The following is a 23445-nucleotide window of genomic DNA, read 5'->3' as shown; positions in this document are numbered from 1 at the left end:
CATTGGACAAGCTGGCTAGGGCTTCTGGGAGGTGGAGTCTGAAACATCTGGAGGGCCACAAGTTTGACACCTCTGATCTACAGTAACCCATAGATTTGTTTAATTTTAAAATATATGATACTGTGGCTTACTCTCTAAAATCATCTTCTTTCCTGATATTGTGAAAGAGTGAATATCCACCTGGCAGTGGGAGGTCATTGCGAAGAAACCAACGTAAGCGCCAACATGCTTATCAGACACGCTCCACCATTGATCATCAATCCCAAGGTGCAAGGAGAAGTTCACATACCCAAGAAGACTCTGAAAGCTCCTCTGAGGTTTGCCATCAGACTTGCATTGTTCTTCTGTCTTCCAGATATTTTAATTGCCATATATGATTATTATGTATCAATGTTAGGTGTTTTACAACCAAGAGTCAAGACATTCTTAGTTTAAGACCCATTACCATATGTTCCATGGATCATGATATGCAGACATACGATGGGAAGGGTTGTTGTGTGTTTTCCAGGCTGTATGGCCATGTTCCAGAAGTATTCTCTCCTGACGTTTCGCCCACATCTATGGCAGGCATTCTCAGAGGTTGTGAGAAGGTTGTGAGGACCTCACAACCTCTGAGGATGCGTGCCATAGATGTGGGCGAAACGTCAGGAGAGAATATTTCTGGAACATGGCCATACAGCCTGGAAAACACACAACAACCCTGTGATTCCAGCCATGAAAGTCTTTGACAATACATACGATGGAAAATTGAGCATCTCTGAGTAGGTGCTTAGTTATTTTTGCCCAGGTTTGCTCCCATTAATCATTGTGCAGGAGAATCTTATAGCACCTATGAGGCTGAGAGAAGTTGGTTGCATAAGTTTTCGTAGACAAACTTATGAAAACTTTTACTATCATCTTTTCTTTCCATTAGTCTCAAAGTTGCCAAAAGACACGTTATCTGTTATTTATGTGAAACTGTTTGTTCTGGAAGGCTCTAAGAGCAATTTGGATGTTTACGGAGGGTCTTCCTGCAATTAAAATCTGCACTTCCATGGTTAGTTTCTGATTTTGTAGTTTGACATGAGAAGCACTTGCAAGGTGTTCATTGGACTCTGCTAGTTCTTGAAAGTTTCCTGTTGATCTTACAAGCGTGTCATTTAAAGGTTTTTTGGAGAAGGTGTGTAACATAAAAGAAAAACAATTCTTTATGCTAATTGTAGAGGTGATGATGCACACACCTTCTCTTTTCAGGAAGATGATACTGCTGGCACCAGTGAGGCATCTGTGGATGATAATGTGGCTGCCTGGCAAAGCGAAAGCAGCTCCAGGTAATATCTCTGATCTACTTAAGGACAGTATTTCAGTAACTGGATTTTATCACTGGAAAGAATGTGTGCACAATATCAAGAATCGGAATTGTGTAGCCAAGTGTTAACATTTGCTTCTTTGGGAGCCCTAATGTGGCCCTTGACCACACTAGTGAAACCATCATCCCCACCAAATTTGGGGTAATGCAATGAAAAGGTATACAATTGTACCAAAATGGAATGGAATAAAAAGATCCTATATCCTAACCAAAGAGACTCTTCTAGCTGACACAAAAAGCTATCACTGTGGGTGTCTAGGGTCTTGGGAGAGAAAAGTTATTAGACTATATTCAAATAGCCAAGCCTTCTAATGGTAATCAGGGAGGAAATAATGAAGAGTTTGCCAAAAATGGTCCATTTACCACTGTCAACTTTGACAGGTATTCCCATGTGGACTTTCATTGACAAGGTCAGGGGTCAATAGGTGCTCTTTTGGTTTGGGATCGTGAATTCATTCTGAACTTTAAAAGAGATCCACAGTTCTGAATGTATTTTGGGGATAGATTCAGCACTTCAAATGCTTCCTGTGAAAACAATGGAGCCAATGACGACTATTCTCAATATTTTATTATGTGATGCTTTCAGTGATTCGTCCAGTGAATATTCCGACTGGACTGCAGATGCTGGGATTAATCTTCAGCCTCCAAAAAGGCAAACGAGACAAGCAGCTCGCAAAATTTGTAGCAGCTCTGAAGATGAAAATGTAAAAGATACAAAGGGACCAGAAGAGAAACGCAAGAAACCCAAACAAGCTCGGAAAAAAGTGAGGTTTTTTTTTTAAAACATTTCTTTAAAAACTTTTTTCTTAGATTTTATTTATTTATTTATTTACATCATTTCTACTCCGCCCTTCTCACTTGTAGGGACTCAGGGCGGCTTACAACAGTCGGCAATTCCATTGCCCCAAAAACACATTCAATAAACAATGGCAGTTCAATAAAACAATAACAATACTAAAATCAATTAAAAGTTATATTAACTCTATTTAAACATGAATTATAAAAAAAATATTAAAATGCGTGAGTAGATTCAGTAGATAGCCATTTATTTGCTTCATTGTATTTATCGTCTGATACTTTTCTGTTTTAAGAAACCCAGTGGATTCCTTTCAACGGATGGTGAACCCACAGAAGAATGGTTTGCCCCCCACTGGATACTGGACACAATCCCACGGCGTTCCCCCTTTGTCCCACAAATGGGTGATGAGGTACATCTTCATTGATGTACTTGCATAAGAAACTTAAGGAAATATAGCCTTGCTTTTATAAAATTAGAATGGGAACCATTTATATAATTCATAAAGAAAAGGGGAAATGTTAAAATGTTGGCCAAGCAGGAAGAAATGGTCGTGTCCAGAGAACACCGGGATTCCGCACCATCAGATAGGTTTCCATTTAAGTGGCAAAATACGTGATCATGTCAGGGGGGTAGGGTGGTTTGAGCTATGAAGAGGTCTCTAATTGGTTGTAAGGATTTTAGAAGTTTATTTTGATACTGTTCATGTTTAATTCCTTTTTAGTGTTTGTATATTTTTAGGTTTTAATTGTATTGCTTTGGTTTTATTGTGAGCTACTTTGTGTCTGTTTTTTTAGAGAAAATGTGGGATATTGATATTATTATTAATATAAATGATACATATATTATTACTATTAATAATAATATCAATATCCCATTTTTTCTCTTTAAAAAAGAAAAAAATAGATTCAAAGCTGATACATGGAGCACCCGATGGCGCAGTGGGTTAAATTGCTGAGCTGCTGAACTTGCTGACCGAAAGGTCGGCTGTTTGAATCAGGGGAGCTGGATGAGCTCCCGCTGTCAGCCACAGCTAAAATGGAGATGAGCACCAACCCCCAGAGTCGGACACGACTAGACTTAATGTCAGGGGAAAACCTTTACCTTTACTTAAGTGATACATATTCTCAACCTAGCAAGTGAAAACTTGTTAAATAAATTAAAAACTTTAGGACATTTATTTTCAGGATCTGACAATTCAAATGTTTTGAAGTTGAGCTGCTTCCTGAAGCCAAATTTGGTGAATGACTTTCTTTCCTTCTTACCTCCCTCCCTTCTTCCTCCCTCTCTTAGGTGATCTATTTCAGACAAGGGCATGAAGCTTACGTGCGTGCCGTCAGAAAAGCAAAAAATTACAGTGTTAACATACAGAAGCAACCATGGAATAAAATGGAACTCAGGGTAAGCAGAACTTTATTATTTCATTGCCAGTCGTGCCAGGACCCTGTCTTACTCCCAAGTCCAGCTATTGTTCCATCTAATTCAGTATTATGCATATTGTTGGGCACAGTTTTTTGTTTTTTCAAAACACAGGCCATTCATATAGCTGTCTCTAAAAACTGAGAGGCTTCTTGGTTTATTATTTATTTATTACAATACTTATATCCCGCCCTTCTCACCCATAGGGGACTCAGGGCAGCTTACAATAAAACACAATATAAAAATATTACAACAATTCAATCAATCAAAATTAGATACATTAAACATTGATAAATATATATAAATATACAATTGGCGCATTTCGAGTCTGATAGCTGGTCTGTCATTGAGTTATAGGATGGTAATAATTGATGCTGCTGTTATTGGTCGAAGGCTTGGTCCCACAATCTATATTTTAAAAAATATATAAAATCATGAGATATGTCATGACCCCATACAAAGCAATATTTAAGAGATGCGGACACCTACATAGAATCATAGAATCATAGAATAGTAGAGTTGGAAGAGACCTCATGGGCCATCCAGTCCAACCCCCTGCCAAGAAGCAGGAAATCGCATTCAAAGCACCCCCGACAGATGGCCATCCAGCCTCTGCTTAAAAGCCTCCAAGGAAGGAGCCTCCACCACAGTCCGGGGGAGAGAGTTCCACTGTCGAACAGCCCTCACAGTGAGGAAGTTCTTCCTGATGTTCAGGTGGAATCTCCTTTCCTGTAGTTTGAAGCCATTGTTCCATTGCGTCCTAGTCTGCAGGGCAGCAGAAAACAAGCTTGCTCCCTCCTCCCTATGACTTCCCTTCACGTATTTGTACATGGCTATCATGTCTCCTCCCAGCCTTCTCTTCTGCAGGCTAAACATGCCAAGCTCTTTAAGCCGCTCCTCATAGGGCTTATTCTCCAGACCCTTAAATCGTAATATTGGATTTAGCCTCCAGTTTGCCAGTAAAACCGAATAACTGTGTCACGAAATTAAGCATGTCTAAAAAGTGTGTCACCAACTTGAAATGTTCAGAAAGCTCCGTCTTTTTCTGTTGGTTAGAAAAGGGAAAATGAGAGGTTACTTGTAAGTATATTGTATTTATACTTCATTCACAAAAGGAGTATCCATTCTAATGCCCCTCATTTTTGTATGTGCTTCATGTTTTGAAAAGTCACACCCTAAAGTGTTGACCTCAATTGCTGTTTGACAAATAGGAACAAGAATTTGTGAAGATTGTGGGAATTAAGTATGAGGTCGGACCGCCTACGCTTTGCTGCCTGAAGCTTGCCTTTCTGGATCCAATCACGGGCAAAATGACGGGGGAATCATTTTCCATCAAGTAAGTGGATGACTAAAGGCCTGCGAGGCTGTTATGACATCAGGCTACTACTTGCTTGCATTCTTCCCCTGCTTCTTAAATCACTCTCTCTAATAGAATATAGGAAGACAGTGTGTGATATTATTCTGTAGCAGCCACTTGAAATGGAACAGGGCATGATGAGATTATGGATACTTTTTTGGAACTGTTTTTGGGAGGATGGTGAGAGATGGTTTCCAAACAAACACTTAGTATCTATTGGACAGTGGTAGATTTTTCCTGTATATCCTTATGTATAAGTTTATACATTTTAGTGAAAATAATGCCCAAATTACCAAGGGCTAATGGCACCTTCCCCCCTCTGTGAAACAACTCTTGACTTGCCCACAGATCATTCCAAAATCTTGGCCCATAACTTGACCTTTACTCATACATAAAGTTGATTTATACACAAATTCAGGGCCCATGAAATTAGAAATGGCTTTTATAGATGGCAGGGAAGTCATCTATAAATGGCGTTGAAGCTGTATTGTCACCTTCTTGAGAGTGATTTCGTTCCTATTTCACAGGTATCACGATATGCCAGACGTTATTGATTTCCTTGTGCTCCATCAGTTTTATAATGAAGCCAAAGAAAGAAACTGGCAGATCGGTAAGTCTAGATTATCCACCTGGTAATTTCCTTTTATACCTGTAAAAATCATTCCTTTTGCATCACAGATATAGTTGCTATGCATGTTTTAGCAAGGAAAAAATGAACCAAAGAATAAATACTCACTTGCAAGGGTGACATGCAAATTTGTGAAGCATTCCATATTTTTTGTTTTTATGGATTTAACTGAATTGTCTTAATATTAATGATGTTTCATAATGTTTTGATATTTGTATATTTTAAATTGTTTTGTAATGCTTTTAATGTTAGCCATTTTGAGAGAGAGAAAGCGGGATATAAACAAACATAATAATAATACTAATAATAATAATAATTGAATGTTTCTGCAGAAAATACAAGATTTCAATTTTTCTCTTTTGTGCAATTATTTTCATGCATCACTCTGACCTTTTCTGTCTCAGGGGATAGATTTCGCAGCATAATAGACGATGCCTGGTGGTTTGGGACAGTGGAAAGTCAGCAGCCATTTCAGTCCGAGTATCCGGATAGTTCCTTCCAGTGCTACAGTGTTCAGTAAGTGGAGCATACTTCTCCAGCACAACTCTTTGGTCAATGTCTGACAGCTTGATCAGAGAGTCACATGGGAGTAACTAGAGATTATTAGACAAACCTAAATAATCAAATATTCAAAAGTTCAACTTGTAAAGGTGGAGGGCTGAGTGTACATAAAATAAACCATGTTATGAATGAGCCAGGATGTGGAGGATAATAGAGAATACTCCCTTCATGCAAACGGCCACTTTGGGCAGATACTGTGATGGTTGCAGACTGTGAAAGTGTTAAACTCACTCCTAAGCTGTTCAGGCTTTGTGCCACTGTTTGTAGGAGTATCCATAGAGTTAACTAGGGCTCTGAGGTACTATTCTGTACTAGATGTCTGTATATGTAAAGTTATTTAAACCCCTTTGTTTTGTTCTCTTAACAGCTGGGACAATAATGAAAGAGAAAAAATGAGCCCTTGGGATATGGAGCCAATTCCAGAAGGAAGTAATAATACTTTCTGTTTCACTTTTTCTCCCTCATCCCATGTCCTTGCTTATTATATCCACATAGCAGCATGAGGGGTCTAACAGGACTCTCTCTTCTCTGCAGTAGCATATCCAGAGGAGATTGGGGCTGGCATTCCTGTGACCTCAGAGGAGCTGGCGTCCCTCTTGTACAAACCCCAGGAAGGCGAGTGGGGCTCCCATTCCCGAGATGAAGAATGTGTGCGGGTTCTTCGGGGCATAGATCAACTGTTGTCTTTAGGTATGGCAAGACTTATGTGATCAGATAGATGTGTTACTGCTGTTCTGCTGGACCACAAATACACTACAAAATTTCACTTTAAGCTCATTTGCTGTTTAAGTTATGTAGTTTGAGGGCCATAATTGTGGAATGTGAATGGATCCCCATTTTTTGTATATTCCACACACAAACAAGCTCTCTATTGATCTATTAACTGTAACTAATAGATCGATAAAGAGCTTGTCTGTGGGTGGTATATGCACTGAAAATCCGGGCAAGATTAATTACTGATATTGCAGTTGACTGTCCTGGGGATGCTTCTATCTAACTATGCGGTTACTTATATTCAAATCTTTCTTGTTTATTGAATACTACTTGATTTCTAATTGTGCAAGGGCTAGTTTATGTAGTATTTTTAATGTTGCATTGCTTTGTATTTTATAATTGGGTTTATACATATTTAGTTGTTTGCTCTGTATATGAATGACCCATAGTCTCAGCATTAAATAAAAAAGAATTGGAACTAAAACAAACATCAGCTAGATGATCATGATGGGCTTTTAAAGTAAAGCTTTTGACTTCTGCCATTCAACCACTGCATAGCATCCACTTTTATTGCCTTCTGTTTCAGATATGTCCAATCCATTTGCTGTCCCAGTGGACCTTAGTGCCTATCCTCTGTATTGCACTGTGGTTGCTTATCCAACTGACCTCACCACAATAAGGAGAAGACTTGAAAACAGGTTTTACAGGTCAGGTTCTATTATGTGTTACTAAATTGTATGTTATTAAATATCTATTATTATTATTATTTTAATTAGGAAGCACTTTTAACCCTTTTGTTCCGCAAGACCATGACTTTACAGACACTTGTTGTCAAGGACAGAACACCACAAGATAAGATATAACAAAGTTTATTGGAGTTACAGAACCAAAAATGCCCGTAAAAGACAAGGGCTAGGCAAACATTGGCCTTAAAAGTAAAAAGACACAAGGAAAACGTTCAAAAGATAAACCGGATTAAACCGGAGTTTAATCCGGGTCAAACCAAAAAAGCTTACTTCAGCCTGGGACTAAAACAAACAAAAGCTGGTGAACAAAAGGTTCAAAGGAATACAAAAAACTGGCAGCAGATGCTTCTCTGCTGCCAAAAGCTATGTTTGAGTAACTAAGAGGTTACTCCTCCACACAGCAAGCAATTTCCAGATACAAACGCAGCATTCAAGGGCAGAAGCGGTCAGCGAAGTTCCAATCCGGTCCGAAGGTCGTAAGGCAGGTACAGACGTTTGTAGTTCACCAGGTCCAACGATAATCACAGGAAGGAGAGTCCGAGGCCGTAGTCAGTCAGTCAGTCAGTCAGTCAGTCCAGAATAAACAGATGGCGTCCGTCAAGAAGACGACGGAGGTCCAAGCTATTAAGATTAAGCACAGGTTGCACAACAAAAGCCCACACAGTTCCTCCCGCCGTCTATGCCCAGTGTCCTTGGTAACTTACGTAGTCAGCAAACGAATCACACCCGTCTTCAGGAATTTCCCACACAGAGCCCAAGCGTTCGTCCAGATTACCTTGCCCAACGCAATTAGCCATTGCTTCCAAACCCCATTTTATGCCAGTTTACAGCTCCTCATCGCTATCAGCTGTTACCCTAATTCCAGGCGTTTCCTCATCACTTTCCTCATCAGAACTGAAACACCTTTGACTACGCCCCACAGCATCCCCAGCTGTGGATCCCGTCCCATCCCTCCAGCTTGTCCACGGGTCTAATCCTGAAGGTCCCCAATCGCCTTCCATACTATCATTGCCAATGGCACCCAAATCCTCCCTCACACGAGTCCATTCCATGTCATCCTCCTCTGAGCTAACCATCTCTTCCTCCATTCTCTCAGTAAAACCCTCAAAGGAATCCTCGTCAGATGGTTCTGCAAATAAGTCCCGCAGCCGCTTCCTTTCTCGCTCCTCGAGAGTATCTGACTCCCGAGGAGTCTTACGACCACGTCTCCCGGTATCGGAGCCATAAGGCTCAACCATAACACTTGTAGTATCAAGGCTAACATCTTCAGTATCTGACACTTATTCCAATGACATAAGTGAAGTTGTGATTTTAAGCTCTTCCACTCTGGATCATGGTTCTGTTCCCATAGATCTTTTGTCATTATTGCATTCAATGTATATTAATAGCCCACATGCAACTTTGTATCAAACATTTTCTGTTACCACTTATTTATTTCCAGGAGGATATCCGCTCTGATGTGGGAGGTACGATACATCGAACACAATGCCAGGACTTTCAATGAGCCCGATAGTCCTATTGTTAAAGCAGCCAAAATCGTAACAGATGTCTTACTGCGCTACATTGGGTAAGTGGCCTGTTTCCTTTTGACATTCAACTCTTATATTGTAGGCCCTCCACAATTGCTGGGTTTAGAAACCAGGCAAAAATGGAGGGAAATGCAAACTCTCACTTCTCTTGGAATCTCCATGTCCTCCAATAAGAAGGTATCCTTGTGATAAGGGCTAATAAATTATTATTATTATTATTATTATTATTATTATTATTATTATTATTATTATTATTATTATTAAGGTATCCATAGAGTTGTGCTGCAGGATCTAAAGATACTTTTTACAGGAGTCTTTGCACAATTATTTGGTCAATCTTTGGTAAATTCATGCTGGGGGACATAGAGATTCCTAGAGAGACCATATTACTGAAATCCACTAAGTTTAACTTGCAGATGTGAAAGGCTGGCTGCATTTTCCCCATGACTTAACTGTTCCATTTGATATAGAGATGGTGTTGTATCTGGCATGGGAATGCTGGAACTATGATGTGCCAATAGCACACAGATATTCCTAGGCAATAGTTTTCACAGTCTACCCAGCATTTATTTCTCTGGCCATAGTGCTGATAACACTTTTACCTTTTAGGGATCAGAGTTGTACGGATATTCTGGAAATCTATAACAAAGTGAAAGCTGAAGACCTGAGTAGCACAGATGAAGAAGAGGTAAGAACAAAAAAGGCTCTTTGTAAACAACCCGATTATTGTACTCAGACTAATTATTAAAACTATGAGGACAAATCACTGTTTTCATTTTTCAAAACTTGAGAATCTCATGAAATTGTGTTCCTAGCACTATATTACCTTTTTGCATTGCACACTATGTTCCTTTAAAAAAATGGAAATTATACATTCTTATCCCATATTAACCCATCTATTCTTTTTGTAACAGCAAAGCAGGCACATGGAGTTCTGCATAAAGTGGACTCCCATGCATTTCCACCAGTATAGCTAATGATCAGATAATATGAAAATTATCGTTGATGTATCTAAAGGTTGCCAATGACTAAATGAGGCTTTATTTCAACTATTCGAGACTTGAGAGAATGTTTGGGATTGTAGTTTATCATATATAGAGGGTGCAGCTTTCCAGGGTTTCATCCCCAGTTCTCAGAACTTCTCTCACTTGTTCTCAGTATTAATAATTATCCAAAGATTTGAATCTACTTTCCAATCTTTTGAGAGACAAAAAGGCAGAAACAGATTTTTCCCTCAAATGTATTGTGCTTGGTTTTAAATTACCAGATTCCGTAATTACTGGAAATTATTTGAATCCACAATTTTGTTTTGCAAAGAGTTTTCAGTATCGGCTCTTCTTTAGCACATAATACAATATTTATTATGCTTTCCCTCAGGTGGCAGAAGCATACGCAGATTCAGATGGTCCCGGAACCTCATCTGGGAAGAGAACGGTGAGTGCTGCTTAGTTACCATTCAGGGCTGGCTTTTGGAGAAGAATCAAGAAATCAGGCTTAATTGCATGTCGCTGCTTTCGCAATTCCATTGAATTCTCTGGGACCGTTGATGCCTTTTGTGGGTACAGTGATTGCCATGGCTTTGATGATGCAAATCGCTTTTAAAAGCTTAGAGCTTTTAAAAAAAATGGATGAAATAATTAATCACCAATCACTTATCCTTCCCTTACCATATTAGAGCTCCCAGTAGTATATTATTGGGCTTGGGTACAGGAGGGAATAAGTCTGTATGGAGTAAAAAAAAATGTGAAGGATGAAACTAAGATTTCATGTTTCTTGAGACTGCTTGCTGTTTTTACTTTTTTAAATAATTAATTTAGCAATTAATGAGGATTTAAAATCTTGCTTTTATCTCATCCCTCTTTTCCCGAAGTCGTAGACATTTTCAAACTGCTTCCCTGTCAGTCCTCATACTAATAAAGTATCATGGATTCAATTCTCTAATTTTATCAATAATAGTCATATCTCCCCCTAGTCATTTATCGAAAAACTCACTTGATATAAATGCCTCCTCACACTAGAGAAAAAAAATCCACTTAAAATCTAGTTTCTGCCTCCTGCAAAATTCTGGGGTTTGTAGTTTAAAGAGGAGCCTGTAACAGCCTCACTAAACTACAAACCCCAGAATTCTGCAGGAAGCAGAAACCGGATTTTAAGTGGATTTTTTCTCTAGTGTGATGAAGTAGTAAGAGTGGTTTAGATTTGCTATTGCTCTGGCACATACAGCTAATGGTTTTCATGTAACATCAAACAAATTATCTTTTATTTCTCTACTTTATTCTGGAAATAAGGCATAAAAAAATTCAGTGATCAGATCTATCAGGGTGTACCTGGAAATAGTCCTGCAACATTGTGTATTAAAGTTGGGATTGCAGGCTTCAAATGCAGGCACATCATCCAATTAGTTAAAATAATACGTTTTTAAAAACAATAAACATTGTGGCTTCCTTTACACCTCAGGTATATAGGTTTCATGGTCCCCAGACTGGCTCTGAGAGACAAACACCACTGAATTATTTTCATTTGTACTGTTAAGCTATTCAACCAGATGACATGTGCACATTGCAGACAAATTAAATACACAGTGACAGCTGACCCTGTAATTATATAAAAACTCTGCAGAAGTTTGGTATCAGAGACATCGATCTCCTTGAGTGTATCATTCACATGTAGTGCATTGTTATTAGGTGAACACATCTTTTAAAAATATCCAAACTTAGAATAATAGAGTTGGAAGAGACACCATGGCCATCTAATCCAACGCCTTGCCATGCAGGAAAATCACAATCAAAACACCCCTGACAGATGGCCACCCAGCCTCTGTTTAAAAGTCTCCAAAGAAGGAGTTTCCACTGGACTCTGAGGCAGAGATTTCCACTGTTGAACAGCTCTCCTTATCATCAAGAAGTTCTCGTTAATGTTCAGGTGGAATCTCCTTTCCTGTAAGTTGTATGTTCTTCCCTTTAAAAACCTTCAGGTAAAGCGGCAGGTGAAAAAGCAGCCCTCCAAAGCCCATGTTGATGCTTGGAAAGAACAGTGCAAGCAGTTACTGAGCCTGATCTACGAACGTGAAGATTCTGAACCATTCCGACAACCTGTTGATCTCTTTTCTTACCCTGTAAGTTCTGTGATGTTTTGGTTCAGAACAGAGGCATGCTTTTGGATACTGTATTTATATGCTGTGGCTTTCTAAAAACAAACTGCCCTGCCCTCAACCTGGATTTTAAATATGGTTGTCCTCTATGTCCAACAACCTTTCTAAGTTTTAGAAGAAGAAAAACATTATGGAGCTTTATGATGCCATCTTCTGCAAATGCAGTATGAGGTGCTTTCTATGTGGTCAAAATTTGGCTCATTCCCCACTGCCACTAACCTGCCCCAAATAGAAGCTGAACATTATTTATATAAGGGCCATCTAGTCCAGCTCTCTTCTCTTCTAACATTGGATACTTTGAAATGTTACTTGGAGAAGAAAATCTATTCACCCTCAAAAAAAATTCCATCTATGTATTTAAGTTTCAGCTTTTATGACGGATGTGCATAAAATGTTGCTCACAGGATTATTGAGATCTGTGTGTTTTGGTTTGGTTCATGGCTGCTTGCAGGATTATCGGGATATTGTCGACACTCCAATGGACTTCAGCACTGTGAAAGAAACTTTGGAAGCGGGTAATTACACCAACCCCCTTGAATTCTACAAAGACGTCCGCTTGATATTCTGCAACTCCAAAGCATACACACCGAATAAAAAATCAAGGGTAAGATGCAGAAAAATGGTAGGTTACTTGGTCTGCTTTAAACTGCAAGTATAGTCTTGATGTTCCTGAGTCAGATCCCTATATGTGCACATTACTTGGGTTGCGAGAACTTTGTAGCAGAGCCAGGATTTGAACCCAGGTTGCTTCAATCTAAAGCTCACCCAAAAGCATAGATTTTGTGATATAATTATGCATTTCTTCCTTGCTGCTTCAGATCTACAGCATGACACTCCGACTATCTGCCTTATTTGAAAACCATATTAAAACCATCATTTCCGACTACAAGTTCGCTGTGCAGTGCCAAAAGAGACAAAGGCCGCGGTTAAGGTACCGAAAACGGCTCCGGAGCAGCAGCAGTTCTTCCTGTAGTAGCAGAGCGCCTAGGTAACTAACTAGCAACGTTGGCTAGTAACATTAGTAAAAACGTGTTTTAGAGAAAAGAGGAGACATAATGTGCATACATATATTAATAAAGCATATGAGCTGCACTGAAAGGCACAGCTGACCTTAGTTGGTAAATGTTATGAGTGTATGTTATGCCTGTCCTTCAGTCTTCAGAAAGATGAGAGAATAAGGTAACCACCCAAAGCAGGCCTTAGCTTTGAAAAGTACATTTTTGGTGCTGCTTGCAATGAAGTTCCCCAGAACAAGTCAGTTTTATGTGAGAATTAGATTATTCCTTGTTGAAGGCAGTTTCTTCATTTGTCTCCCCTGCATTTAGTCCAAAAAGAAAACAAAAGCAACTCAAGACGCAGCCTAAAACAAACCTTGATACCTCATTGCCTGTAACTAGGACTAATTCTTCAGTCTCATCTCACGGTAAGTTGTCTCTTCAGGAATTAAAGATACATTGAGTTAAAATGCCTATAACAGTCATGCCTGATTTTGTTTGATTTTTGTATAACACCAAGTTACTTTGATGGCACTATAGAAATATAAAATAAAATAAATAAACCTAAATCTTGCAGTGAAAAGGGACTTTAAGATACTTTTTCAACAAGCGTAACACCCCCCCCCCCCCCACACACACACACACACACATTCTGGTAATTGAGTTAGGGCTCTCACTTTCAAACCCATTTTCTCCACATTTTCCCTGAAAGGTACTACTTTACTTGTGAAATCTGGTGATATCTCCTCTAAAGTTTCAGATACTACTGAGGAATTGCCTGGCTCCGTTGCTGCTGAAGAGATGGAAAGTCATCCATCCTCATCTAGTTCAAATACCCAGAATCGTAGTGGAAATGACATCGAACCAGGGAAAAACAGACCAATCAGAAATAAATCAACACCAGTTAAACAAGGTAGGAAATAAAGAAAACGGGGACCTTTATCTTGTTGTTTTACTAAGATTGCTTTTGGTTGCAGAAGCCAGCGACGTATATAGCTTGATCAATAAGTGTGGTGTTAAACCGTGCTTCAGAAAATAAAATGAAATTAGTGATCCTAATGCTGTTTTTCAAAGTAATATCTACCTCTCATTTCTATAGCCACAGGGCAACCAATACTATGGCAGATTTCTCTTTGGGAGGAGCGTAGGTTGGACTTCCTCACAGGAGCTCTTGGCCGTAGTGCCTTGACAAGCCTGCGTTGCACATAAATATTCACTCATTCTAAGACAGCTGCAAGAATTATCCTATTTTTAACATAAGTTTTTTTCAAGGTTGGTAACAAACAAAATTCTCTCAGGTTGCAGAAGTGTTGTGATAATGATTTCCAGAAGGAACTGCTATAATATGTTTACACTAAATGGTGGTCTTCGCATGTTATCATCTTATTATTTTACTGTTTTTATTGTATTATATTACTATCGTTTTAATGTGTTTTTATCTATTTGAAGATGTTGTTTTTCTATGTATTTTATTTTGTTTATCTTGTTCCTTGGGCTTGGCCCCGTGTTAGCCGCTCCGAGTCCCTGTGGGGAGATGGAGGTGGGTTAGAAAAATAAAGTATTATTATTATTATTATTATTATTATTATTATTATTATTATTATTATTATATAACTGTGTATTATATATCTTTAAGATCATGTCATGTATTGGACTGCATGAAATGCTTCATAGTGGGATTAAGGCCCACTGCTAAGCCACTGCAGAGCCATGTGTTTGATAGGCAGTATGAAAAAGATGTGAGTAAAATGTTACTGAGAAGAAACAGGATTTTTTGCCAAGATTTGAGAGGCACATCTGAACGTCACAGAGGCCCTGTGACCCCTGGGATGAGGGGTGATAGTCACAGAATAATCCACTTACAGCAGTGCCTCACAAACAGTGGCTTTGCAAGTGTTTTGGGCTTTAGTATTAGCTTCTGCATTAAAATACTGTTTGAGCCCTTTCCCTGCCCCACAGCCCCCCAAACTTTGAGGGGACAGAAATGCCCTCAAAAGCATTTCAAGAGTGATGGAATGTACAAGGTCAGCAGGCAGCAGAAACAGTTATTTGCCCCTGCTATGTTTCCATTCCATTTCTAAAAGTAGTTTTCTTCACATTGAGATAAAACACTATTTTCTTCCAGGAAATTTCAACTATGCCGTGTATATGTCCATGTGTCAAAGTATGTATATATTTAATTTCTATAGATCAGCCTCCTGATAAACCCCTGACAAATGGTGATGGGAGAGAACCTCGCTCAACGATCAAGCGAAAGCTGTTGAGTGCATCGGAAGACGATGAGCACACAGATGAGGAAAAGGAGCGAGAGCCCAAAGAAAAGCCCAGTTTGTCCTCCTCGGAGAGTGGGGATTCGCAGTCGAGCTCAAGTTCTGAAAGTAGATGTGCCTCTGACTCAGACTCCGAATCAAACTCGAAGACAGACCAGGACTACATAGATGGGGATCACGACTACAGCAAATCGGTTCAGGTGAAACCAAGAAGAAAACTCCAAAGGAGCGTCTCCAGGGGACAAAGGAACTGGCAGGGCAGAGGGACGGCGAAAAGAGGGAGATGGGGCCGATGGGGCCGATGGAGCAGAGGAGGACGAGGCAACCGGGGAGGGAGAGGCCGCAGCCGAGGAAGAAGAGGAACCCGGGGAGGAAAGAGGGGGCGCAGGAGAGGGGCCTCCAGAGGGGCCTCCAGGGCCAAGCGCCCGCGGATGGTGGAGGACGAATTTGAGAACCTTTTTGGTGGCCGCTTCAGCGAGAACGCCTTTGGCGGCCGCTTCAGTAGGCCCCCTCGGATTAAAACGAGGAACGAGGGGAGGAGAACCGTTTTGTATAACGACGATTCGGACAATGACACTTTTGTGCACACTGAAGATCCCTTGAACCTTGGCACCTCTAGGTCGGGCAGGGTACGGAAAATGACAGAAAAGGCCAGGGTCAGCCATCTCATGGGATGGAATTATTGACCGGTGGGAAATGACGGCGGGACTTCAACGGCTTTCTTCTGCAGGGATTCTTGCCCGAAAATCTACTTAAGCAAATGGTGGAGGGACTCCACTCACCTTTTTTTCTGTGGTGCTTTTCCATTTTACGTGTTTGAAGACTTCTGATTGCCACCCATCCTTGGCCAAAGAAGCCTTACCCATGCATTTCTATTTTCTGTAGCTATGCTTTCCCACACTACACCTTGAATTTGTCACAGGACTGTGGCAACTCAATCATGTTTTTGAAGTCTTTCCTCGTTCCGTTGTGTGCGAATGTGTGTGTATGCGTGCATTATAGAAACAGCACCTTCTTGCATCATTCTGCCATGAATTCCTTACTTACCATAATAACTTTTGCACAATACATCAATCCTAAAGGCAGCTATAAAATGTTTACAGTTTCTCTCTTGTGTGCAGGATCTGGATTATGTTAATCTTCCCAGGCCAAACTTTCATGAACTTTAAATGCGTTCCTCTTTGGGTAACTTGAGAATGTTTTTCCCAATGTTTTATCATTCAGAATTTTAAACAAGAGGAAAGGATTGGTGCCTTGTAAATATGTAGCAACCTTTTGACGTGAGATGTCTAACAGGTGTTAACATTAATATAGTAGAAAGCATACTTGAGAACAATGAATATCTAGCCACACTGGTGCCAAATGCAAAAGTTGACTTGTATCTATCATCTTTTTTGCCACTCTCATCTCTTTATAACATTGATCAATTGCCACTCAGATATTAACATCAGTGTTGAGGTGGTCACATCTCGCCAAACATGTTTCTTCTAGTAGCGTAGCTACCTCCTGACTTGCAAATAATAATAGAAAAGCCTTTACAGAGGGAGGATCTCATCTGGTTTTCTTCATTAATGGACCCTTCATAGTTTATGCGGCAGGGGCAGACGCCCAATAATCCACGAAATAACCACAAAATGGCCTCCAGTCTGACAATCGTACTCAGCATGTTTTTCACTGTTTTGCTGGTTAGATGGTCAGTTGCTCTTGCAGACTCTCCAATCCCACCACAGTGTTTTTGGCTTTATTTAGCCATCCAAATATTAACAGATTTCTTTTTGCACCATTGTATTTTTGGAAACTCTTATGTCTTTGTGTTGTGTTTGTGTGTTAGACACTTGTAACATCTCAAGTGTCTAGAAAATAATGTATGCCTTCGCATCCAAAGTCTGCTAAATGGCATGGGACCTCCTATATATACTCTCAAATCTGTTGAATGGCTTTTCCGTTCACTCGAAAATGGAGGCACTTTCATTTCTCTGTATCTGACTTTTCCCATTGATATAAACAGGGAGGCTTATAAATGGAGTACATCTGCATGTGAGTTATGTCATGGATGCAATGGCATATAATTTCATACTGGAAAAATGCATTGCACGGTGCTCTAATAATGGTGTTTAAAGGTATATCAAAATATATCACACCATACGAAGTATTATTTTCTTGTTATTCAAGGTTGGAACATATTAATGTGTTTTCTCCCTCTTGAGATAAAAAATATTGCTTTATTCCTTTGAGGAAAGTATAAATCATAATGTACAATATGAAACCTTACATAGGAGGATTGAGGAAATACCTGAAAACCATGATGAATTCAAATCTTCCATTTTTTAGTCTTGCAGAAAGATATTTTACCAAGCAGGCTTGGTCTATAACATGATGGTCACAAAATGATAGCAGTATTGTTTATATGCTGTATGTCATAAAATACACATACAGTTTTGATTCAATAACTAAAATAAATATTCTAAAAAGTCAGATGGACAGACATTTCCCACATTGATAAGGATTGCTAAAGGAAAATAAAAAGTCTTAACAAATAATAAAATTTAGATAACCAAGCCTGAAAGATCGAGACTGGAGAATAAAACAAGATTCCCTGTGCTTCTCCCCTCTGTAAGACCAGGAATATATTGACGCTTGGTCTTCATTTATTTTGCATCGATCTCCGCAATCTCTTCACTTCTGTGACGTTTCACCCTGAGTGTTTAAAGCTTGAGTTGACTCTCAAAATTCTGAGTCTTTTGTCTTGGTTTTTTTTGTATGTTTCTCCAATCCTTCTCTGCCTGTATTTCCTGGTCCCCGCAGATTTTATTATTTGCCCTCACTTCTGCCATTTTGTATGTGTCCTAGTATAAACCCCCAATATTCCTACCTGGCAATAACTTGATTTCATTATGCCGATACCAAATTAACATTTGTCCACAAAAAGCATATGTATATAGAAAGGAAGATGTAGTGGCTTTTGTTAGGGAGCCGTTGAACAAACTGAACTTTATTGACTTTATGTGGTTGGTTATTCAAATTACAAAACCTGAATTCCATATTTTTTTTCTTTTCTGAATTGAGTTAAGACTTCTGCCTTCCTGGTTCTTAGGCTGCTTGGGCCATTTGGCAGATGGAATATTATGGCTTTGGGCTTTCGATTAGGACCACAATGTGACATCTTCTGTAATACCTAGTCTGGCATACCTAGTCCCTACAGATTCAGAGATGATAGAGAAGAAAGCTTTGAATTTTAAATGTAAGCTTTGTCTTGTACAAAGAGCTCCTGTTGAGAGCAATACTGGACTTCATCTGAAATATATTTAACGCTTGGGAGAACATCTTAGAAGTCCAATCAAATGAAGTGCGTTTAATCAATTCTCTCTTTTTCATTTATACAAACGTTCTCTTGTGTCATCAAGAAGGTTTATAATTGTGTTTGCTCACTGTCAAAAGTGAAATCCAGGGTTTTTTAGTTTCATTTTCTCTTGCAGAATCAAAGGCTGAGAGGTTCTAGTATTTCTGTGGAGGGAACAAAGCTGCTTACAGATCCCTGCATCTGGTTGGTTTGTTTTTGGTAATCATAACTGGTTCCTGGGTATGTTTAAAAGCATTAATTCCAATAATACTTTACTGGACTCATAAAAATTGAATAATGTATCAATCGCCGCTCATAACATATTGAGATGAATGGAGATGGACTCGATTTCGGTAGAACACAATTCACCCTCTTTACCTTGCAAACAACTGCGAATTGCAATGCCATTTTCATCATCCAATGTTATGAGGACCCTTCTTTATGTTAAAAAAAAAGTTGAATATTTATAAACTGAAGAGGTTCTTTTAAATACTCAAAGGCGATCAGATGATAGAAATATCCAAAAGGCTTCATGCTATGTTCTTAAAGGTTATATATTCTAAAGGACTGCACCTTTACAAGAGGTCACTTTTCAAATACTACATGTTTACACCTTTTTTAAAAAAAGATTTTAAAATAGCGATAGTCTGCAATTTTTTAGCCATTATAGGTATGTATTTTAAGCGATTCAGATACAAATTGGACAGTTGAACGTGCACAGCTTAATGTATTGGAAACCAGCTTTTTGGAACATTTGCGTGCTATGGATTCCTACAAAACGCTATCGGCACAATGCATGCCCATTGGCTGTGTGAAAACGCAAAGAGTGAACACATGAGCTTTGCCTTGGCACTCTCCGTGTACTTTAAAAGCTGGATTGTGCTCTACATTTTCCAGCAGAGTTGCTGTCATGGCCTTAACTTATAGTATTATATAAGACGGTGCTTATAAATATATGTATATGCATGAAGACGGTCGTGTCGTTATTGGTCTGAGTCTTTTAAGTGAGCAAATTAGAAAGTAATAACCTTGCTATGTACCATCACTAAGGATTTGTATTTATTTTTTTGGCATTTTCCATCCAAATGTTTACGCTTTCAGCAGTATGATTTTTAAAAAGGAGACTTCAACCTTGATTAAATCATGCTTCATATATCCTTATCCCAAAAAAAAGAAGTGTGCGAGAAAGATAAGAGTGTGTGTCGGGTATGATAGGATGACAATAATTTATTCAACTTCTTTCAGTTCAGTCTAACTACAGTAGAGCCATTGCATCAATGGTGAGTCAACACAAAGGGAAAGCCCATTGATCCAATGGTTATCCTATAGTCCACATTGGCAATATGACTTCGTCCATTATAAATAATTACTTCTACACTTGGCAATATTATTTAGTGGGTGTCTTTCAGTAGCCAAACAGTTTGCATTTTTGTAAAAAAAAAATGCTTCTTTTGGTTCTTTTCACTAAAGCATCACAAAAAGCCTTGTGTAGGACTACTGGGGTGCGTATGTTTGCAATTGAGCTTAGAGACACATGGAAACTTGGTGCTGTCTGAAGGGTCTCATGTGTTTGTGTGTGTGTGTATTGTGATCTCGACAATGTAAAACCCTCCACCAAAAACAATACGAAAAAGGTGCACGCGACTCGTTGAAACAGATCCCGTCTCGCTTCTGTCTCGGTTTCAGGGGGCCGGGGGTGCTCTGCGTCCGTATCTTGACATCTGCGATCTCAGGTCCCTTTAAAATGAAATGTTTCAGGGATTTTTAATGCCACTTAACGATGGCAGACCAAATGTAATATTTATATGCAATGAGCAGATTTTGTTTGTTTGGTTTTTTTGTATTGTAAAAATGTAAATTTGTAAAGGTTTCTCTCTTTTTTTTCCCCTTAGTGGGTTTTGGAGGGAGGCGGGTGGGCAATGCGAGCGGGGAGGGAAGTCACTTAATGTAATTTAGGATGTTTCATTTTCCAGTTGTGGGATTCTCTTAATAAAAAACATCAATTTTGAGAGGGTTTTTTGTTGCTTTATTTAAACTAATGTGTGAAAGTGCAAGATTGTAAAAGGTAAAGGTTTCCCCTGACGTTAAGTCCAGTCGTGACCGACTCTGGGTTGGTGCTCATCTCCATTTCTAAGCCAGAGAGCCAGCGTTGTCCATAGACACCTCCAAGGTCATGTGGCCAGCATGACTGCATGGAGCGGCGTTACCTTCCCGCCAGATTGGTACCTATTGATCTACTCACATTGGCATGTTTTCGAACTGCTAGGTTGGCAGGAGCTGGGGCTAACAGCGGGCACTCATTCCGCTCCCGGGAATTGAACCTGGGAGGGATTTGAACCTGGGACCTTTTGGTCCACAAGTTCAGCAGCTCAGCGCTAAAACACACGGTGCCACCAGGGGCCCCTTTGCAAGAATGCATGGATTCTAAATTACATCAAGGAAACAGTCGAAGTTGTGGCCTGCCTCTGATCAGCAGCCCAGCCCTGAAATAGTTAAACCAGATTGGCTCTTAGCTTTGTTGTTGCCTACCATTAAGTCAGCTTTGACTTCTGGCCGCTCTATGGCAGAGATAACTCCAAGAGCCTTGGGCCTCAAGTGTTAACTGGCACTTGGTTGTTTGCTGTCTGGAATCCCCCTGTTTCTGAGTGGTGTTCCTTATTTACTGTCTTGATTCTAAGTTTTTTAAAATACTGGTAACTGAAAATGAACAAAATCTAGTTACCAGTTTGTTTGTTTTTTCAAAAAACCCCCACCAGAATCAAGTTAGTAACGGGAACTGCAGACAGCAAACAACCAAGTGCCAGTTAACACCTCCCAAACAAAGGATACCGCCGGGCAACAACAGCCAGCCTTTGCAGTTGCAAGCCTACTCAATGCTAATCAAGGTGGCTAATTGCAATATTCACACTTGCTTCAAATAGACCAAGCTTCCTCCCACCCTGCACATTGTCCCACAAATATACCACTCCACTTGCCATCTGAACATTAGGAAGAACTTCCAAACTGTGAGAGCTGTTCAGCAGTGGAACTCTCTGCCCATAGTGTGGTGGAGGCTCCTTTGAAACAGAGGCTCGATGGCCATCTGTCAGGGGTGCTTTGAATGCAAATTTCTTGCTTCTTGGCTTGGCCCACGAGGTCTCTTCCAACTCTGTGATTCTATGATTTCCAACAAACGTCATAACAAACCTGTAAAAATGCCTGCCACAGATGCAAGCAAAACGTCAGGAGAAAATGCTATTGGAACATGGCCATATTTATTTATTTACAGCATTTATATTCCGCCCTTCTCACCCCGAAGGGGACTCAGGGCAGATCACATTACACATATAGGCAAACATTCAATGCCTTTTAACATAGAACAAAGACAAGACAAACATAGGCTCCGAGCGGGCCTCGAACTCATGACCTCCTGGTCAGAGTGATTCATTGCAGCTGGTTGCAGCTGGCTTGTGCTCCCATCTGCGCCACAGCCCGGGCCCATACAGCCCGAAAAACTCACAGCAACCTTGTAATTCCAATATTGCAAGCCATCGACAACCCATCACTACTTTTCTCAGTGAGTCAAATGTATTATTATGTTCAAAGAACAATAGCCTCATACTTGCACCCATGGCTGGATTTGCTCCCATGTTTTTGTCCTTTTGGTAGCACACAGTATCCGAAGAACCTGCCACCAGCACTATTTTTCCATGAGCAGCTTTCTTCCAGTTGCTTTTCTTCTTTATCCAGCTGTCACAACCCTTACATCGCTCCTTGTAACTTCTTTGCCCAAGTAACATGGAAAGGGCACGATGAATGGCTTCCACTATTCGCCTCCATAATTGGAGCAAGCGAAGGACTTGTCCACAGCCGTCTCCAACAAGCAGCATGGTGCGCTGACGTCAAAAGGAGACCCGATGTACTTCCACCTCGAGTGTCCTATTGGTTTCCAATTAGCTGCCTTCCCTCTTGCTAAATATCAGAGATAGCGCTGTTGAAATAAGGATTTCCACCCACGCAGCATTGCCTCCTGGGCTGAGCTTGATGGGGCTTTCACATTCAGCACAAGCACTTTCCCTGAAGAATTAACCTCCCTGGTGACATGTTGTGAAGTCCCGAACACAGCTTTTGGAGAGAGGAAGCATGGGTTGTTGCATTTTGGGTTGAATGGAGAATCACAGAGGCAATTCCTACCTTTTTAAAAATGTCTATATATGTGCAGAACAACTCTTCTCCACAATGTTCAACAGAATGATACAAAATAATTGGGATGACTTTCAGATCCATCTATCTCAGCAGATTGGAGGAGGGCAAATGTGGTCCCGATCTTCAAGAAGGGAAAAAAGAACGACCCAAACAATTACCGTCTGGTCAGCCTCACATCAATACCAGGCAAGATTCTGGAAAAGATCATTAAGGAAGTGGTCTGCAAACACTTAGAAACAAATGCGGTCATTGCCAGACCTGTAGCGAGGGGGCGGTTTTAGGGGTTCAACCCCCCCCCCCGCCCGAAATTTTTCAGGTTATAAAAAAAACCTGGTTTACTCATGAATTTTAACTGGTTAACCAAATCCCCATGCTAAGTCTATGAGACACAAAACATTAAGAGTCC

General features: G+C 40.0%; 1 protein-coding gene and 1 long non-coding RNA gene across 3 annotated transcripts in view; one reads left to right on the top strand and one right to left on the bottom strand.

The window, feature by feature from the left end:
• The window catches only part of brwd3 (bromodomain and WD repeat domain containing 3), a 42613-nt gene extending 21750 nt beyond the window's left edge, over nucleotides 1-20863 (top strand). For both annotated transcript variants that reach the window (XM_062963731.1, XM_062963730.1), the window contains exons 21-40: nucleotides 168-317; nucleotides 1234-1310; nucleotides 1935-2112; nucleotides 2440-2556; nucleotides 3438-3545; nucleotides 4775-4899; nucleotides 5448-5530; nucleotides 5953-6064; nucleotides 6477-6538; nucleotides 6644-6799; nucleotides 7410-7530; nucleotides 9011-9136; nucleotides 9708-9786; nucleotides 10476-10532; nucleotides 12073-12213; nucleotides 12701-12853; nucleotides 13068-13237; nucleotides 13575-13672; nucleotides 13999-14157; nucleotides 15434-20863. In XM_062963731.1, coding sequence (XP_062819801.1) covers nucleotides 168-317; nucleotides 1234-1310; nucleotides 1935-2112; nucleotides 2440-2556; nucleotides 3438-3545; nucleotides 4775-4899; nucleotides 5448-5530; nucleotides 5953-6064; nucleotides 6477-6538; nucleotides 6644-6799; nucleotides 7410-7530; nucleotides 9011-9136; nucleotides 9708-9786; nucleotides 10476-10532; nucleotides 12073-12213; nucleotides 12701-12853; nucleotides 13068-13237; nucleotides 13575-13672; nucleotides 13999-14157; nucleotides 15434-16200 — 3039 coding nt within the window. In that variant the 3' untranslated portion in view covers nucleotides 16201-20863. The remainder of the gene's footprint in view (nucleotides 1-167; nucleotides 318-1233; nucleotides 1311-1934; nucleotides 2113-2439; nucleotides 2557-3437; nucleotides 3546-4774; nucleotides 4900-5447; nucleotides 5531-5952; nucleotides 6065-6476; nucleotides 6539-6643; nucleotides 6800-7409; nucleotides 7531-9010; nucleotides 9137-9707; nucleotides 9787-10475; nucleotides 10533-12072; nucleotides 12214-12700; nucleotides 12854-13067; nucleotides 13238-13574; nucleotides 13673-13998; nucleotides 14158-15433) is intronic.
• On the bottom strand, nucleotides 7677-8805 carry LOC134294042 (uncharacterized). The gene is made up of 2 exons (XR_010001020.1): nucleotides 8274-8805; nucleotides 7677-8190 (listed from the first exon to the last, which is right to left on the bottom strand). It is a non-coding gene; the product is annotated as an uncharacterized LOC134294042 (long non-coding RNA).
• Nucleotides 20864-23445: the final 2582 nt, after the last annotated feature.

Source organism: Anolis carolinensis, unplaced genomic scaffold (genome assembly GCF_035594765.1).
Source record: "Anolis carolinensis isolate JA03-04 unplaced genomic scaffold, rAnoCar3.1.pri scaffold_12, whole genome shotgun sequence".
NCBI classification, from domain to species: domain Eukaryota; kingdom Metazoa; phylum Chordata; class Lepidosauria; order Squamata; family Dactyloidae; genus Anolis; species Anolis carolinensis.
The sequence above is the reverse complement of the archived record's forward strand: the minus strand, read 5'-3'. Positions and strand labels throughout refer to the sequence as shown.